This window comes from Eurytemora carolleeae, unplaced genomic scaffold, assembly GCF_000591075.1.
Source record: "Eurytemora carolleeae unplaced genomic scaffold, Eaff_2.0 scaffold584, whole genome shotgun sequence".
NCBI classification, from domain to species: domain Eukaryota; kingdom Metazoa; phylum Arthropoda; class Copepoda; order Calanoida; family Temoridae; genus Eurytemora; species Eurytemora carolleeae.
In genome coordinates this window covers 255,570-275,041 of record NW_019396595.1, presented here as the reverse complement: position 1 = coordinate 275,041, position 19,472 = coordinate 255,570, and the positions used below count along the sequence as shown (strand labels likewise).

Sequence of the window (19,472 nt, the reverse complement as noted above, 5' to 3'; positions counted from 1 at the left end):
TAATTTGAGAACAAACAATGTTTTCTTCTTCACCATACTGTCCACCTGCATCCTGACTAAACACGAACTGAGAAAATATTTTATGCAAATTTTTATCAAATAGTTCCCGCATTTTATTATTATGCAAATAATTTCACAAATCAATACCGTGGATCAAATTTTTTTTTATAACTGGATCATATGTCTACTGAGCTGAAAACTTTAGAATGGTTGATATCGATATTAATGCTTAATCCACTCTTTTTCTTAATCTCCAGATTAAATATTGCTTGTTTTCCTCATGAATTTAATCTCCAGATTAATTAACAGGTCGGGATTAAGGATATCACATTCTAAAGTTTTCAGCTCTGGATCACTTTTCACTTGTCGCTGTGGCTAGCGATGAACAATAGCTAGATTTTTTTTACAAAAACTTTTAATATTTTAGATTTAAAAGGTTTTACGACAATCTGAAAAAGATCCAACGATTTAAAAATGAATTCTCTAGAAGTTTGCTTTTATCAAACATGGGTATCCTAGGTGAAAATATAAGGCAAAAACGAACCAAAAACTATCGTTTTAAAAACCCAAAAACTCGCATTTTATTTTCTTCTATGGTAACAAATTTGCATGTTAAATAAAAGCAAACTTCTACAATATAAAGTTTTAAAACGTTGGAAAGTTCTCATTTGTCGTAAAACCTTTTCAAAACTCTAAAAACATTAAACGTTTCTGTAAAACGAATCTGACTTTTGCCCATCCCTATAGTTATGGCGCCTCTGTGGAGATATCTTATATATATCAATCCTTATACTGGGTTGCCCGACCAGTATCAGACTTCAGAGCCTACATATGAAGGAAGAAGATTTAATTCAACCATGAGACCATCATATTTTTAGAGATTCTTTCTGGTAGTTTTTAAAATATCATTCTTTTAGGGTAACCCTGTATAATAAAATCTTTTGGAGATTGTTTTCTTGTTTTTTATTTGTCTGAGGTTTTGTTAAGTTCTATTCTGCTCAGGAATCATTAGTTCCATGATTCGACAGAAAATAATCTATTTCCAAAATCAGAGAAGAAAAAGATTTAAAAAGGATGAAAAACTTTCCTTTTCATGTCTCATATTTTTTTTTCAGATCACCAAAAATATTTTTTTTCCAGGTGGAGCGTCATAAATATTTTCTTACTGAATTTTGGTGTTGTATAAACACACATTACATTTTTAATTACTATATATATTTGGCAATCTAAATTCTACTGTTATTACAATAATTTTATGTATAATTAAATAATTTGGTTAAACTGCCAAGTTTAGCATATCATCAAAGGTTTGATCCAGCTCATCGCTAACCTTCTTAATTTTTAGTTTCTCCTGCAGCAAATCCTCTTCAACCTACAACAATTCTTTCTCAAGTGGCAATTCCAACACAACAGTACCCTTTACAAACCTTTGTCTCATCAATAATAAATTCCAGCCATTCAATTTTAAGTTAGAGAAAAAAGAATATCTCAGGCAGCCATGAGCAGTCAAAGGATTGAAGGTCCCGTTGTGAATCAAACCTACTACTTTAGAAAAGGAGGTATAGGTTAAATTAGGTCTCTTTTAAACCTAACAGTTTAAACAATGTAGATTATTTATCATAAAAATTTAAGAAAATAAATCGTACACTTCATATGGGTTCATTTAAATTTTTGATGATTTGCAATTTTAAAATGTCTAAATCTAAAAGTTTAAAAGTTTTTTTTCTACAAATATAATCTCGAACCTTGAATTCAAATACAAATAAAATCGATAATAACGTATACAATATCACATTTTCAAAAGAAATATGATAAAATACAGTTCTTTTGAAAATATCTGAAAATCAATTTTACATCACAAAAACTTCTTCGTCTTCTTCATGAGTTCACAATTTCCTTTTAGGCTTGTTAAAAAATATTGAATTTAAAATTCAATCGATGTTTTAAATGTATTTTCAGACTACCCGGCCTTAAAGAAAATGTGAGCGTCATAGATTAAAAACAATAAAGATAGAACACTAGATGTCGAATTTTAAGGGGTTTTCGTTAATAACCCTGAGACAGAAGCCCAAAGGAGTTACGCAAATGCTCTTTCTTGCAATTCAACTCTGCATTTCTTTCTGCTTCTGCCTCAGGATTATTGTGAACGAAAAACCCCTAAATCTTGAAAAGACGAAATTTGGTGTCCTATCTGTATTGTTATTAATCTATGGAGAGCGTAATATGTTCAAATTTCAACGGTTCCCTTTAAACTTTTATTTATGTATTCTAGAGTTTCTCAACATTTTGTTTTTAACTAGAAAAATAAGGATATCTGCACCTTTATCCTTGATCATATAAAGGTTTTCAGAATAAATTTGCCATCACACTCTACAAACTAAGGTTGAGATGAAATTACGTCAAACCGATATTATACCTGATCAATTCTAACATTTAATCTCTGTATATTCATCTCTGCCTGTTCTCCTCTATACTCTATTCCTTTCAGTTTGTTCCTTAATAAATAATAATATGTACATTTGAAAGGAAATTCAAACTAGAAAATAAGTATACAGTGTGTTCTATATCGTCTATGTTCTGAAAGGCATTATTACGCAAAGAGTTAAAAAATGATTAAAATTATTAGTCTTGGGTATTCTAAAATTTGGGTTACCATAGTTACACCTTAAAAATAACGGTGATTCGCATTTATTAAATAACAGCAAAATATCTCTGTCAGTTTTGAAGATTTTAAGCCACTTTTTGTCCTTTATCAAATATCAGAAATCGAAGATTTTTTTCAAGTCGTTTCTTTAGTTTGAAATATGTAAGGTCTACACCATCAGGTTGCAAAGATATAGGGAAAATTTGAGTTTGTGGCTGCAAAGATTTAATTCCTTTAAAACCTATCATGTCAAAAACTGAAAAATAAATATTTAAATAAAATTTCCCCGAAAACATCCTGTATCAATTTTAAAAATGTGACCCCTTTAGCCTGAAGTAATCTTATATACATAGTTATCTACTACAAACCAAGATCTGAGTCCAAATGTAACGAATTTGAGCCACATCTCAAACACCAGTTTCAATTGAGTGCCGGCTTAAATATTGAAACATTGAATACGATTTTAAGTGGAACCAACCATATTTGAGCCGCAGCTAAAATTTAAGCTACGGCTCAAATTCTTAATTTCGGCCTCTGAATACGCAAAAATCGAATACTATTTTGTCAATTATTCCTGAATAGCTTAAGCCAGAAAAAATTTAAAATGTATATGTCTAGGGCTGCAAAAAATTATAAGTGGGTTGGTGAGGTAAACCAAAGGCCAAGGCGTTGCGACACTTTAAAGTCGATGCTGTCTAAAAATGTGATGACTAAGTTTCTGAGCTATCTAGATCTCAGCTGAGTGTATATATGCAAGGAAATACTACGACTTAAAATTGATTAAGCACTAAACATCACATCAACTTGATAAATTAAATATTTTTGATCCTGATAAATGATAAAATTTCTGTTTAATCATTCACTTGTATTTAGATATTTTCATACACCTTTCAATACATTATTTATCGTTCAAGAAAACTGAATAATTTAAAAGAAAATTCTTGAGTTTGTTTTATGTTTGGAGGATTAGGACTCATGATAACTTTATTGTAACATTGTAGATTGAAATCTGTGTATGAGATTACGGCAAGGTTGTTTAACAGTAAAGTTACTCTCGAATTTAGGGTTGTTAATCGTTTTAAAGACGATAGTTTTCGTTTCTTTTTGGTTTTGTTAAAACGATTGTTTCGGTTTTAGAAAAAACAATTATCTTTTTGAAAACGAACCCCTAGGCCTCGTTTTGAACTCAAAAAAACGAAAAACAATCTTTTTTGAAAAACTGTTCACCAATGAACCTGAGTCTTATGACAATTAATTCATTAAAGATAAGTTTATGAATATTGTCTTAAATTCTTTTTTTTCTTCTAAAAAACCAGAATGTTTTCTGACCTAAGAGATTTCTGATCTAAGGATTTTCCGACCAAAAATGTAATTTGTCTTACATTTTTTTTTACTTTATTGGGAAAGGTTCAGCTGGGGCCTGAAAACTCCCCCCCCCCTTGTGTACGACTCTGAATAAAAAAATAGCTCAAACTTGACAGTCGTCTTCCTGTTCCACAGTGTTCTGCGTGTGACTGTAAGAAAATGGCGGATGCCTACCTGAGCTCCAATATTTGTATCTGAAGTTTCTCTTCTCTAATCCTTGTTTGTTCCTCCCCAACCTAAAAGAGAGATATTGGGAGTCAGGGACGGAATTTTATGAATTTGAGAAACGTTACTGAACTACCTACTGCCTGATCAACAATCACCGATTCAAAGTTAAAGGATTTGAACCGGCGGTAGGCAGTTTAAATTCGTTAAATTCGATCCTTGCTTAAAGGTCAGTGAGTCTTATCTTTAGAACCTGTGTTTACCGACCAGATGCAAGTTTTGCGTCATTGCTATTTTAAATTTTTTGTTGGGCTTTTGATTCGAAAATTAAAGTAAGGAAGTCTTTTACAATATTTTTGTTGGATTTTGAATAAGAGAGATCAAAATATGACCATTAATATTTTTAATTCATACAGTATGTACTTCGTTGTACCACGTTACCTTTGAATTTCTTCATCCTTTTTAAGCAGTAAAATTTGTTCAAGTATAAAAAGGCTTAACAGTATTTGCCATGCAAGTGGAGGGTTACCCACAAAGGATGAGACTTCAACGACGATTGTATGGTATTTATACTGTCTGTTTCCTTATATTCACAGCTCTGCCGCATTTCTGGAACGGTAAACATCAAATAAACTTCTAAAATACTTTAATCAGGGAAGAACATTTATTTCAACCTTGAAATCGTAATATTTTGAGAGTTTCAGGTCGTCTTTACAGTCTTATCCTTTGTGGTTAGCCTTGTATCAGATTAGTTAAAATTGTTGTGAGCTGGTTCAAGTTGAAGAAATGTTTTTCCACCAAGTTCAGTTTAAATACTTCTCACCACTTATTTTATCCCTCAAAAGGCTGTTTTTAATAAACATTTTGTTGTTGTTCGGTAACAAACAATAGGATTTGTTTTGTTCAGTGTTTTTTTCAGCCAGTGCAGAGTCGAAATTGGTTTTTTTATTTTGATGTAATAAATAAAAATTGGTTGAAAATGGTGGACTTCGCAGATGTTTATGAATCCTTTGAAAAAAATGCAAACCCATGAAAAAATAAGCGTAATTTCAAGGGATCTTACATGCAAAGATGGCAAAGATTATCAATCAAGTATGAATCAGATATCAATGTTTATAATTTTAAAATCTGATAGTTTTCAACTGCGGTTTCTCTACAAAAATGACTTGAAAGAAAACATTTTGAAAATATCATAAGTAAACAAGCGAAAATATCTTTCACAATATTTAATAAATTAAGGTTTCAAGGGTACCGTTGTGAAGCTGGCATTGCCATCTTTGCATGGAGGGTTACTTTGAATTAAACCTACAGTCCATTTAATGACACTGTCTCCTGACCTCAAGAAGTTGTAGATTTTTACCAACTACAGTCAGCTCTTCCTCCAAATCCCTGAATAGTTAACAAAAGTCAAATTAAGAATGTTTTTGCACAATTTGTGCAAGTTACCCTCAAAGGATGTTTCCGCACATATACGCACAATTTTATGCGCAGAATCCCGCAACGAATACGCTTTCTTGTGCCAAATTAAATTTCGCGTCAAATTTCTAAGTTCTGCTCGGGGAGGCTGGCTAGCTAGAGAGTGGGCAGAAGAGTAGGGGAGAGCTGGATAACTGAATTTATCTCGTTTACATATTTTCACATTTATCACTCTGAGAAACCTCTCTCACTAGATTAAAGTGTCCAAGAGATATAGGATTTCTCCGGTTCTAGCCCGCAGTGAAATATTTGATCAAATAAATATTGACCTAGAATTGAAAAATTCAAAATTTCAAGGAAACTTTTAAATATATTTAACAATCAATATTCAAAATATGCTTTCTGATAAATGGCCTTGAGTTTCATTATTATTATTATTATTATTCTCCCAAATTAAAATTGTTTATTATTATTTTGTTTTCGTCAAAGCTAAAACAAAATGGAGAATAGGGCTGGGAAAAGTAAAATGATCCGTTTTAAAGAATTAACATAGAATTCCGTTAACGAAAGAAAATTGTCGTTCATGGGGATAAAAAGAATAAAAAATAAAATTTAACATGGCAATTTATTGTCCACGTTATGGTAATAGTCAACCTATGTGGTAGACTTTTGTTTAAAACTTTGAATTCTGTTAGATCAGAAAGCAAAAATCGATGAGAATTTTGCCAATTACTTCATAGAAACCAAAGCTTTAACAACAAGTGCTATTATGAACATGTAAAGGGCTACAGAAAAGCGTTAGTGAGTTAGAGCGGTAAAGTCAAAGCCCAAGGCGTTTCAGGCTGAATCTATGAGAGTTTGGAATAAAAAAGTTTTAACCATCAGGATGCCAAGAAATAATGATAAGAAGTTTTGAGTTTGTTGCAAGAACTCAGATCTTTTTCTTTGAAATTTTTTTAAATTATCCCATGTTATCAAAATAGTATTTTTAAATTATCCCATGTTATCAAAATAATATTTTTAAATTATCCCATGTTATCAAAATAATATTTTTAAATTATACCATGTTATCAAAATAATATTTTTTGAAGGCAATTATTTGGATAATTTTAAACTTATTATAAATCATTTAATCATTTATAGTTAAGTTAAGTTTGAGGTATATATCTCGCTAAAATGTGTACTTCATGTTCTATTATAATATTATATTTTCAGAATTGGATTTTAGACCCCTCACAGTCCATGCAACCAAAGTTATATTATTTGATAAAATTTCAAAAACATAACATTTTAATTAAAAAGAAAAAATTCCATTTTTAAAACCAGCTTCTCTTTTTTGACTGTCTTCAAGTCAGTATAGCATTAAAGGGACAGACTGGCTATTTAAGGTAGGTAAACTAAGTATGCAGAATTGTGGAAATATTCTTACGGATTCATTTGAGACATATAAAAAGTTTTCACGATGTATAATTACTGAGTTTGAGCGCAAAGTCGACGTTCAAAATCATGAATTATGGTGAGTACGTTTTTAGAATAGTTTTTTTTTAATTATTAAATAACGACGACGAAAAATATGGTAAAAATTCTATGGTAAACTAATATAGATGTTTAGGAACGTATTTCTCATAAGAAGTTAAAATTAATTATTTCCTTTTTCATCATTATATTGAATTTCTTATTTTCTATTAATTTATTCGTAGATTTCTTCATCTTTTTAATAAAAATTCCAGAAAATCTGCAGAAAATATTTGTGATTAAAGAGAGAATAAAAAAATTTATAATTGAATAAGATTATTTTTTTTTCGATGGTAAGAGTTAATTTTTTTTTCTAAACCTGTTCCTAAACAGCAAATTAGTTTACTATAGAATTTTGTTTACATTTTTTGTCGTCGTTATCCAATAATAAAAATAAAAAAAATCTGAAAACGTATCTACCGAAAAGTAAAAGTTTTGAACGTCGATTTTACACTGCATACTCAGTTTAAATAACCTTACATGGCCGGTCTGTACCTTTAATCATACATATAATATATGTAATTAATATACATACATGTGGTTTGAGTGTCTGTTTAAGTTTGTTTGTTTGAATTAAATAAACGTTAAAAAAATTGGGCTCTCAAATTTTGTGATATCTCACATTCCTCATGGGAAGGTTTATGAACGGTCGAAATTAAAAATATTAGCAAGAAAAAATGTCAATTATATAATTTTTGAGGTTAACAATGTTACGACTAGAAAATCAACATTTAAAGTTAAAATTGTTCGTAAAACAGGGGCGCAAATCGCCCTGAAGGTCATGTGTTTTTTATTATGATGTTAATTCAAATTTAAACAAAGGAACTGAGTTCTTGCCACAAACTCAAATTTTCATATACCTTTATTTGAGTGTAGAAAGTATAAACCTTTGGTATTTAAAACTTAACAGAATTCATAGTTTCAAATAACAAAGGTTTACGAGTTACGACATTGGTCTGACGTAGTTATAATAAAATCAGATCGTGTTACAAAAACTCAGCTCCTTCCTTTTGAATGAAAAGTAATGAACCTGATCTTTTTCTCTGCTCCATCCGCGCGTTCATTTCCCCGTGCTGCGTCTGCCTCTAGGGTTGCAAGCTTCCTAAACAGAGTACAGGAAGCGTTCATTGATTTCAGATAGAGATCGGCACGCGCGCTGTTTTTTTTTTTTACAGATTAAACAGTTAATCGAGAACAAGTTTTCACTGTGAATAACAAACAAGTATGATAAAAAAGATTTTGTTTTTGAATTTTTAGGGTTTCCTTCAATGTGTTGCCTTTTTTCTTTGTACTTTGTAGCCCAAGGGCTTCTTACTGAATCCCGAAGGAGTTAAAATCTCCAATTTTAATTTTTCTGAGAGTAAATAACGTTATTTTATAAAGAGCTGGTTTTAACATACAGCGATGCCCATAAACTCTGGATTAGGAAGATATCCAATCAACACAAAATGCAGCAACTGACACCATTTTACTTGATACTTTTAATTTTCAAGCTACTTGTGAAGTATTTGCTTTATGATAACATCAAAAGCACATAAGACTGCTGAAATGTTGTCTTCCTTTTCAGAGTGTTATGGGTCTCCCTTTACACCTGCAAGTTTTTAGATCTGTGGGATTCAATGAAAATAGGTTCGTACGGTGGTAGGCGATTATTTCAATTCAATGAAGACGACTTTCGATTTCAATGTTGATTTATATCAAGTTTTTCAAACAGCATGGATAAACAAAAACATGGAAAGAAAAAGAAGCTTTTAATTAAAAAGGTTCTCTTAAATTACTTCTAAACTTGTAATTCTAAAAAAGCTTGTTAACAATTTAAACTTAAATAAAAAAGTTGTCTTCATTATATTGATATGATCGCCTACCACTGTACCAAAAAAACATTATTTAAAGTAATGTATATATGTTGTAGTTAACCTGTAAATATCTTCATATTTCCTCTCTGATTCTCCATGCATGAACTGAGCATCATGAAGTTGACGTTCTAAGGAATCTATCGACTCCTCATTTGATGACACTCCGTTCTCCAGCTCATGACGCTTCCTGGAATAAATGCATTATTCGATTTCTTTACAAACGTGATAAAATTACCAACTAGCAGTTTTAATGTAGCATCGAATCTTTTATAATAAAAATACATAGAAATTCAGTGTGCTTCTTGTTCTTTCTTTCTCTCTGTAAAAAACACATATTTTCTATATTCGTATACCCAGATAGACCCGGAAGTATACTGATAGTTAATCAGACGACTTTACATATATATCTCTGGTAATTATAAACGCACAATAAAGGCAGACCACAACTTGAATTGGCAGGACTAGGGCTATTTTGTTAATATCGTTTTATAAATCATATTTGTAAAATTAGGTTGTTAATTCGTCTGACTAATTGTGAATTAATTCCGTAAATTCTCTGTTATTTTCAACATCAAAGCTATCCTAATGGTTTCAAAATCATATAGATATATTTATGTAAATATACATCTTCATGAATTATGTAACCGAACTTTTTCTGGATTGATTAAATGCTAGTGAACAGCATATGGGTCCTGTACATGGAACAACTACAAACAAACTGAACCCTGATTGGATCAGGCGCTAATGGACGCGGCATACAGCTAAGAGTGAACTAGTTGATCCATGGTCCTAAAGTAGCAATTTCCCGAACCAGGGCCGGGACCGAGGTGGTAGATAGTTCAGTGACCTCGCCATTTTATTGAATTCGGACCCTGTACGTAATCGTACTACATTTTAGCACATATGGAGAGAAAATTCAACTTCATTTTACAAAAACAACGGATAGTAATGAAAATGTTTAAATTCTATCCTAACCCCCTTTGACAAGAACTCCCGATAAATTGTTTTAACCTGACGCTTGTATCTGCTCGAAAGCATGCCCCGGCTAGTTCTAGCGTAGCTTTAGCCAACCTTTCCTCTTGCTTCTCCGTATTCTCCTATAGAATTAGATCGTTTTAACTTTTTTTCTCACTTTTCCAAAAACACGAACGGTTTGTTTTTGAAAAGATTGTTTTCGGAAAAAGTTCTTTTAAATTAAATATTTTATAAATACTAAATAGTTTAGTTAGTCGTTTAGGTAACTTAAATAGGTCGTTTTAATTTGGACGATCGTTAACGACAACACTTCGTTAACAATCGTTAATCCTTAGATCATGCAAACCTTAGGTTAGAAAACATTAAGGTTATTTCTCTTGATAAAAAAAAAAAAACATTTAAGACAACATTCATAAACTTGAATTTAAATATATTGTCATAGTACTCAGATTTATTAATGAAAATTCTTTCAAAAACTAGTTTTTTTCTAGAGTAGGATTCAGCCCTATGCCTGGGTATACCTGGAGTAGGATACTGCAGCTCTATATTATACATGAAGTATAATTTAGTTCTCTGCCTGGGTATATCTGGGTATGCATGGAGTAGGATACAATCCTATTCTGGGTATACCTGGAGTAGGATACACCCCTATGTATTAGTATACATTTAGTAGGATACAGCCCTATGTCTGGGTATGTCTGGAGTAGGATACAGTCCTATACCAGGGAATACCTGGAGTAGGTCACAGTCCAATTCCTGGGTATACCTGGAGTAGGATTTAGTCTTATATATGGGTGTACCTGGAGTAGGATACAACCCTTTACCTGGGTATACCTGGAGGAGTAAACATGGAGATGGATACAGCCCTATTCCTGGGTATACCTGGAGTAGGATACAGCCCTATGCCTGAGTATACCTAGAGTAGGATACGGTCCTATGCCTGGGTGTACCGGGAGTAGGATACAGTTCTATGCCTGGATATACCTGGAGTAGGATACAGCCCTATGTCTAGGTATACCTGGAGTAGGATACAGGTCTATGTATGGGTGTACCTGGATACAGTCCTATACCTGTACTAGGATACACCCCTTTGCCTGGCATACCTGGAGATTCAGTCTTATATATGGGTATACCTGGAGTAGGATACAACCCTTTACCTGGATATACTTGGAGTAGGATACAACCTTTTACCTAGGTATACCCGGAGGAGTATACATGGAGATGGATACAGCCCTATGCCTGGGTATACCTGGAGTAGGATACAGCCCTATGCCCGGGTATACCTGGAGTAGGATACAGCCCTATGTCAGGGTATACCTGGAGTAGGATAAGACGAGATCTTAGTCCAGAAACCTCGCCTTCAGCATTTCCAGCCTTCTTCTCCATCTCCTCAAGCTGAATAATCAAATAATTTTTCATTGACGACATTTTCCAGAATAGATTGCTAATTCCGACGCAAAAGTAACCAAAACTGTGCCAAGTACTGACAAAAATTGGAAAATTGCTTTTTATATTTTAAATTCCAGATTTCAAAAGCTTCGATCAATATTCCTGTTTATTAACCCTTTCCCTGCTGGGGTACTTGAAAACCAGGATTCGCTTGGGGTGGGGGGGGGGGGGGTCAATGTGACCCCCTTCCCTCTAAATCCCAAGTTTGACGTCCAAATATGACAAATGATACATCATCGGAAAGCTTTTATGCTCTACTTTTATAATCTTTAAAAATTGCAAATTTGCAGAACTTGACTTCTCAAAATCCATTTATATAGGAAAAATGTTTTTAAAAAAATGTTCAACAATGATAAAATATACATTTTTGAAAAGCCCTTGAACATACCATTTCAAAACAGCAAAAGATTTAGCAAAATTTTAAATAACAAGATGTGTAATTAAGAAAAACTAGAAAAGTGAAAATTTCTTTTGACGGATTGTATGCTCATAATAAACAAAACTTTCTTTGCAAAACTTGTGCAGTCCATTTCCAAAAAATTTTCGAAATCTGAAAACTGAAAGTGTGTCAAACAGATTATAGTTTGTTACAGGAGGGCTTTGGGTATTCAGGAAAAGTCAAATAATTTCAACAGCCTCAGACCAATACTTTTTGAGTTGTGAAAAAAGAAAACGGGGGGAGGGGTCGATTCCCCCCCCATCCAGCAGGAATGGGGTTGATACCCAAGAAAAAAAAGCATTGTAACTCAACTAAATTAGCTCAGTTGATGTGCATTTTTCAAATCTGTGCACTGATGCATGCTCGCTATGCTATTAAAAAAAATTAAACTTGCTTTAAAAAAGCTTTAAAAGCTTCACAACCGCTTAAAAAATATTTTGCATTATTATTCATGTCAAGACTCAAGTCTCTGAAATGTTGGATAATCCGATATATTTATATTGATAGATGGCCAAACGGCTGGACCAAATTGGTTTAAGTATTTTGAGGATATTAACGGGTACCCAGCGAGAGGGACATTGGTTAAACAAATTCAGAAGTTTGATTTACTTTTTATTAAAGATTTTTTGAAATTCCACGAGCAACGCCTGGCACCTCCTGACGTACCTAACGTTTATAAAACCTATTAATCCATGTCTAAACTATTGTCATTTTTTAAAACAATCTGTGTTTGCATCCTGTTACCTTGATTGATTGATTAAAAAGATCTTCAGTGCATCCATCAAATTGTCCCTCCATAGACTGCATCTTCTTCTGGATATTTCTATTCACAGTTTGAGTGAGATTATGCTCAATTTTGCAATATTTTTACAACAATGTAAAAATTGTAAAAAAAATAGCTTAATTTGGTATTTGGCCATGGATACGGATAAGTACAAGAAATGGGTTAATGCTACCTAATCATTCTGAAAAGATAAATTGATGAAAACCGTTTCCCAATTCTGATTTAAAAATTCAATATGTCTGATATCGACTCTGAATCAAAATTACACCTAAGATTATCAAACTAATGTGGATTTAGTATTTATTATCAAAAGTTATCGTTTTTTATTTGGCAAACTCTAATCATATAAAATAATATGTAAAAGTTTCTTTTGTTAAAAAATTAATAGAGATTCAGACAAATCAAATCTTCGAAATTGAGTCTGCACTTTACAGTCCAATTCAGAACTTCAAATAATAAAAATCAAAAGTATCTTCCAGTGCGCTGCACTCTTAAAAGTATCTTCCATTGCGCTGCACTCTTAAAAGTATCTTCCAGTGCGCTGCACTCTTAAAAGTATCTTCCAGTGAGCTGCACTCTTAAAAGTATCTTCCAGTGCGCTACACTCTTAAAAGTATCTTCCAGTGCGCTGCATTCTTAAAAGTATCTTTCAGTGCACTGCAGTCTTAAAAGTATCTTCCATTACGCTGCACTCTTAAAAGTATCTTCCAGTGCGCTGCACTCTTAAAAGTATCTTTCAGTGCGCTGCACTCTTAAAAGTATCTTTCAGTGCGCTGCACTCTGAAAAGTAAACAGGTACTTCAAATCTAAAAGTCAGACCTTTCAAGTTGCAAAACTAAGAAAGAATTTGAAACCTCTCAATGGTTTTGATATATCACTGAGCTGAATCGTACTGTCGTTGAATTGTGACCCAGGAGTCACAATGCAGGTTTCTACAGAATATACCAGAATAAAAGGAAGATGGTAGAACTTTTTAGTTTGACATTTTGTTAAAAAAGTATTATACAAATTTACTCTACATAATAAATAATTTTTTGCTTTTGTTAAAAGAACAATTGATTGATTGTAGGAAAAATTTAAAAATATTTTGAATTTTTTTTTTCAAAGTTTGCTTTTAAGGTTCACTCCTGTCGATTGATATGAAAGGTGAAAGTAAAGTTAATAATCCTATTCTTTTCTTTCTTTCTAAAATGTTCTTAATTCAAAAGAAAAAACTGTCAAAAGTTTCTGAATTGGAAGTTAATCTTTTTATGTTTCTACCTGACTTGTTCTTCATATTGGAAGTTAATCTTTTTATGTTTCTACCTGACTTGTTCTTCATATTGGAAGTAAATCTTTTTATGTTTCTACCTGACTTGTTCTTCATATTGGAAGTAAATCTTTTTATGTTTCTACCTGACTTGTTCTTCATATTGGAAGTTAATCTTTTTATGTTTCTACCTGACTTGTTCTTCATATTGGAAGTTAATCTTTTTATGTTTCTACCTGACTTGTTCTTCATATTTTTCAGCTTCTAGCTCATTGGCCGCCTTAACAACACATTTATGAAAATTTAAAGAAAAATTGTCCCAAATTCAAATGCTTTTATCCATATTAATTATCTTTGCAACTTGGTGAAGTAAACATAATTCATAGTTTTAAGTATTTAACGTCTATCTATGAAATTAAGCTGCATAGATAATAAAAAAATAATTTGATATTTCAATAAAAATGAAAAAAAGAAAGTTACAATGTTAAACTGAAAACAAGAAATATATCTGGGATTCTGTTGCAAAGATTAATAATTAGAAAATGTTGAGTTTGTAGCTATAGATGATCAGTTTCTTTTTATTGACAAGACTATTTCCTACGCCACGGAAGGTTAGGAATGAGAATGGTTTTTAGAAGTTTCAAAAAAGTTCACTGGTTTTTTTGAGATGAACAATAAATTCAAAAATCTGAGCTGGAAACTTTAGAATTGTGGATATCGGGATTAATGCTTGATCCACTCTTTTTCTTAATCTCCAGATTATATATTGCTTGTTCTCCTCATGAATTTAATCTCCAGATTAATTAACAAATCGGGATTAAGGATATCACATTCTAAAGTTTTCAGCTCTGTGCGCTTTTTGTAAACAAATAATGTTTATGGATTTTAACCTTGAGCTCCTCGAAATGAGCAATTCTATATTCTGCTTCCGCTGTTTCACTCGCCAACTTCTCCATCTTCTTCTTGATACTGTCCATCTGAACAAGTTTCTTGTTTTTAAAGGGACTGTACACGTTATTTCAAGATACCTTTCATTTTTAGGTCACGCATCTCTGACCCTTTAGTAAAAGTAAATTTAACCTAAAGTCTGACCGCGTCAACCTTATTGCACCGGCTAGTCCTATAAAGTGTCTGCTTTATTTACCCAATGTCTGGGCAATACGGTACAAACTGGGACCGGAAAGGTTGACCCGGCTCGTGAGAGGCATTTTGACCAGAAATGAATGAGATATCTATGTTTTTTCCTTTTGACAATTGAGTTTCTTTAATTGTGGGTTCAGCTTTGGCTACGGAGACCATAGAGGCCGCTGACAGAGATAACCACCTTCTAGATAGAAAATTAACGATATCTTCCACATTATTTATCAGAATGAGGTTTAAAGAGTACTGATATTAATCGTGCATGAATGGTTACTTCAAATTACAAATACAGTCCTTTAAAAACCTAGCTTAGCAAAGCATCTTATCATTATTTAATTGATAATATCATATCTATAAATACACATAACAAAATTAGAAACATGTAATATGTCAAAATATTCTGTTCAGAAAGAACTAAAGTGCTGATATACACATAATCCATTTATGGCTTTTTGCAAACATTAGCTTTACGGTAAAAACGCGTGGAATTTAACTTGCTATTAATCAAAAATCAAAATGTTTTTTGTAAAGATGTATTTATCAGTCTGATATTCTTATACTCAACTAATGAATAAATAAATGGATTATAATTAAGGTTTATTAATTAATTAAGTAAATATATCATCAGAGGGCCAAACTTTTTGTGAAAGACTTCAGCTTCCTTTTCCCCCAGCAACCTAACGTGCACAATTTATCCTAGGAAATATAAAAATTTCGCATTTTCTGTTTTATAAAACTTTTTTTTGTCAGCACATGCATTTAAATTATAAAGTACCAAAAGAAAACTCCTCAGTCCATAAGTTCATTATGGTTAGTTCTTGTAAGTTCCGTTTATTTCTGGTAATTTGTGGTTAGTTCTGGTTGGTGCTGGTTAGTTCTGGTTAGTTCTGGTTGCTGCTGGTTAGTTCTGGTTAGTTCTGGTTGGTGCTTGTTAGTTCTGGTTAGTTCTGGTTGCTGCCTTTAGATGTAAATAGCCCCAAAATCAAAATTGTTCTGCTTAGTACTGCTAGCTATATCCACGGTGTTAGTTCTGAAATTGATGAGATTAAGTTTAATTCCTTGGAAATACCGTTGAAATACGAATTTAAACTTTAAGCTGCCCAAGTTAAAGGGAGTGTTCGCGAACAATGAATAGGGTTTTGGCTTACGGCGAAAAATAATCGCTTTTGATTGCTACAAATTTTACTTCTATCTGTTACGTCTATAAGGAGAAAATTGCTAAAAACGATTCAAACCGGAGAACGTAGTGTCCATACAAATTCAGAAAGTTGCAACATTCAACTGGGATCGTAAAATAATCAATTTAATTCCAAACAAATTGTTCAGATATTACAAACAATAGTAATCGATAATTTTTCGACGCATTCGTATTTAGTTGATATTTCATAATATTTTTTATTTTTCATGATCTGAGATTTACTTTTGAAAAAACAATTATTCCTGTTTCAAGGATTTTTGATAATGAAGACGACATTTTTTTATTTGCCAGGAATGTTCGAAAATCCAGCGCAAGCGAAATATTATTTAAAAAAACTAAATAATACTAATAATAACTATAAATAAACATATTCATTTTAACGTGAAACCATTTAGTTTAATGTGAAACCACTTACATTTAGTTTAGCGTGGAAAGGAAATTTACATTAAGTTCAGCGTGGAGCTTTTCTCATATTAATTTTATTTAACAAATGAAGCATAGTTTAGTTCAGTGTGAATATACTTACATTTTAGTTTGATGATTGCTATGATGGGGACGGGTGAGTAGTTAATGTACAACTGTTAATCTGACTAGAAGGGGGAATGGGGTGGTGGGGGGGGGGGTAACTAACATCACTACGCTGAGTAAGCGGTTTAATGTAATCGTTTAGATTAGGAGCGTGTGATCCTGTGTGATTAGTAAAATATTCAGTTTAAAGGAAATCTTAAATAATTCTAAATGACTTTTCAGAACTGAACAAATTTAATATTTGGGCAAAACGTCTCTTCAGTTTATAGAAGTAAAAGTTCGGCAATTTTCTCTCTTCCATAAAATCCAAAATTTCCATAAAATTCGTGGTGTGTGTGTATACTGCTTATAGATAGAAAAGGTAAAATATTTAAATAATCGTTTGAAAGCTAAATATATTAAAGTGACTGTAGACCTAATTCCAAGTGACCCTCCATTTATACAGTGCCGTATTTAATTTACAACAACCCTTTAATGCCTTTAAACTTTTGACTAATCAACGGATGTCAGTAGTCAGGACTTTTTCTTATAGATTTCACTTAATTAGTGATTTAATAACTTCTAATAAAACCATTTGCTTTGTAACGCATCAATTCAGTATTGATAAAAAGTCGTCTTCCTATTTCAGAGCTTTCTGGTTATCACTGTAGGCTCTTTTTTACCCTTTGTTTATTGTGACACTCTTTTCATGTATACAGTAGAGAGAATGTTGTTATATGATATTGTGGTCTGCGGAATATTATAAAAAGAATACATAGTAAATTTAATAAGGGCTTGAAAACTTTAAAATCATCTTATCTTTTATAGTTTATACATTTAACTTTAAAAATTTTCTAAGAAAATTGCAACACAAAAAATTAATTTTTAAGTTTAAAAATTATTGATTAGCGAAATCAGAAGGTTCCCTTTTCGTAATTTCTGCTCGGGATAAAGTTTAATTGTAAAACTAAAATTTTATGTCAATGATTGGTTCCCACGGCCTCAAATGCGTTCAGAGTAGAAGTTATCCAAGTTTACATTAAACCTGTATGTAATATGTATGTGTTGAATCATCATAATCCCGATCAGAGTAGAAGTTATCCAAGCTTACATTAAACCTGTATGTAATATGTATGTGTTGAACACTCATAATCCCGATCCCTTGATCTAGATCCATCAATATCCACTGCGGGCACTTATAATTTGACGATCTATAAAAACTATAATACCTTTCCGTATCTTCACTGATCCTTTAAACCCATGATCGACTGGGTACTTTAATGTGGGATATCGAAAAGACATTAATCTGCAGATTAACAAAAGATTGAGATTAAGCATTGATCTCGATATCCGCAATAAAAGAGTGCCCAGAGGCCGAATTTTTAGAATTAGAGCCACGGCTTGAACTTTAGATGAGGCTCAAATATGATTGGTTCCACTTAAAATTTTATTCAATGTTTCAAGATTTAAGCCGGCGCTTAATTGAACCGTGTTTTTTGCGGATTCGAGATGTGGCTCAAATTCATTAAATTTGGACTCAGAGCTCTGATCGATGAAATAGACTGAGATATTACGAATTTAGTTCAAACTTTTAATTTATTAAGTATATTTAGAAAAACTTAAATAAGTTTTAAAATACTTAACTTCCTTTAATTTCGAACAATTCCAAAAATGTTTTCACCCGCAGCCAATGTAAATTTTGTATAGAAGATTATAAAACGGTATATAATACACGATTATTACTCAATGATTATTTTCAATGTAATGTTACATTTTTGCACTAAAAAAATACAAACTATGTTTCCGCTTATCCAGTAAGCCAATACTTAAATTGCCTTTTCTAAAAACTTGGTCGAACAGAATTTCCTGAATTTGTGAGAATATATTCTGAGTTTAGATGCAAATATCAGATTAAGGATAAGCTATACTGCTAGAGAATTATTTATTTTAAGAAACTGAAAACACAAACTAATCCTTTTATAATTTCATTGGATGACATTGACGCTGAGTAAAATGTATCGTACAATAAACATACAGGGTGGCGTCAAACCTTATAGAAATCCAACGTATAGAAACCGCTACGTATAGCAACATGGCGTATTTTCCGGGAGGACATTTTTTATATTTTTAAGAAATTAAATAATCAGTGTAAAGTAGATATAATTTTCATAAAATCCGTTCATTTAAATGGTAAAACGGAATTTTATGAAATCATATTCGCATTACTGGAGAAATTTTTAATACTTTTGAGATAGCATTTTTATAAAATATTTTTTTAAATAGTAACATGCAAATTTATGTATAACCATATAATCATTAATTTATGTTGTCAGAACATAATAAAATCTGGGGGACCTTAAATACAATAGAGAGCAGTACAAATGTACATATTTTAAAATATTTTGCTCCTTTAATGTCTAGGGTATGTTAAAAAAATTAGAAATTATGAAAATGATAAGCTGCAATGTTTTACAAAAACGTTTAATTCTCAAAAATATAAAAAAATGTTCTCCCGGAAAATACCCCTTGTTGCTATACGCAGCTGTTTCTATACGTTGGATTTCTATAAGGGTTGACACCATACAGGGTTACCCACAAAGGATGAGACTTCAGGGACGACTCTACGAAATTAGCAATGTTTGTTTTTCTATCACTATAGTTTCATAAGAAGTAAATATTTCCGTTTACCGATAGCGCCGATTGAAAGATTCATATCTCTAATTGGATAATGAGATAGATGGAAAGATAAATGTTACCGCCATACTATTTA

General features: G+C 31.9%; 1 protein-coding gene across 6 annotated transcripts; it reads right to left on the bottom strand.

Annotated features, from left to right (window-relative positions):
• Positions 1 to 1,193: 1,193 nt before the first annotated feature.
• On the bottom strand, positions 1,194 to 17,300 carry LOC111706068 (tropomyosin). 6 transcript variants are annotated; one of them, XM_023478828.1, is made up of 13 exons: positions 16,722 to 17,300; positions 14,748 to 14,834; positions 14,099 to 14,137; positions 13,869 to 13,873; positions 12,569 to 12,647; positions 11,254 to 11,331; positions 9,973 to 10,058; positions 9,023 to 9,148; positions 8,136 to 8,207; positions 5,512 to 5,563; positions 4,184 to 4,245; positions 2,417 to 2,495; positions 1,194 to 1,372 (listed from the first exon to the last, which is right to left on the bottom strand). In XM_023478828.1, exons 2-13 carry the CDS (start codon positions 14,832 to 14,834, stop codon positions 1,277 to 1,279), a joined length of 861 nt encoding a protein of 286 aa, XP_023334596.1. In that variant the 5' UTR covers positions 16,722 to 17,300; the 3' UTR covers positions 1,194 to 1,276. The 6 variants fall into 6 exon arrangements, with proteins under 6 accessions (XP_023334596.1, XP_023334593.1, XP_023334591.1 ...); XM_023478825.1 differs by lacking the exon at positions 13,869 to 13,873 and adding an exon at positions 15,956 to 16,027 and having other exon boundaries at positions 14,094 to 14,137; positions 16,722 to 17,298; XM_023478823.1 differs by lacking the exon at positions 13,869 to 13,873 and having other exon boundaries at positions 14,094 to 14,137; positions 16,722 to 17,296.
• Between the last annotated feature and the right edge of the window lie 2,172 nt (positions 17,301 to 19,472).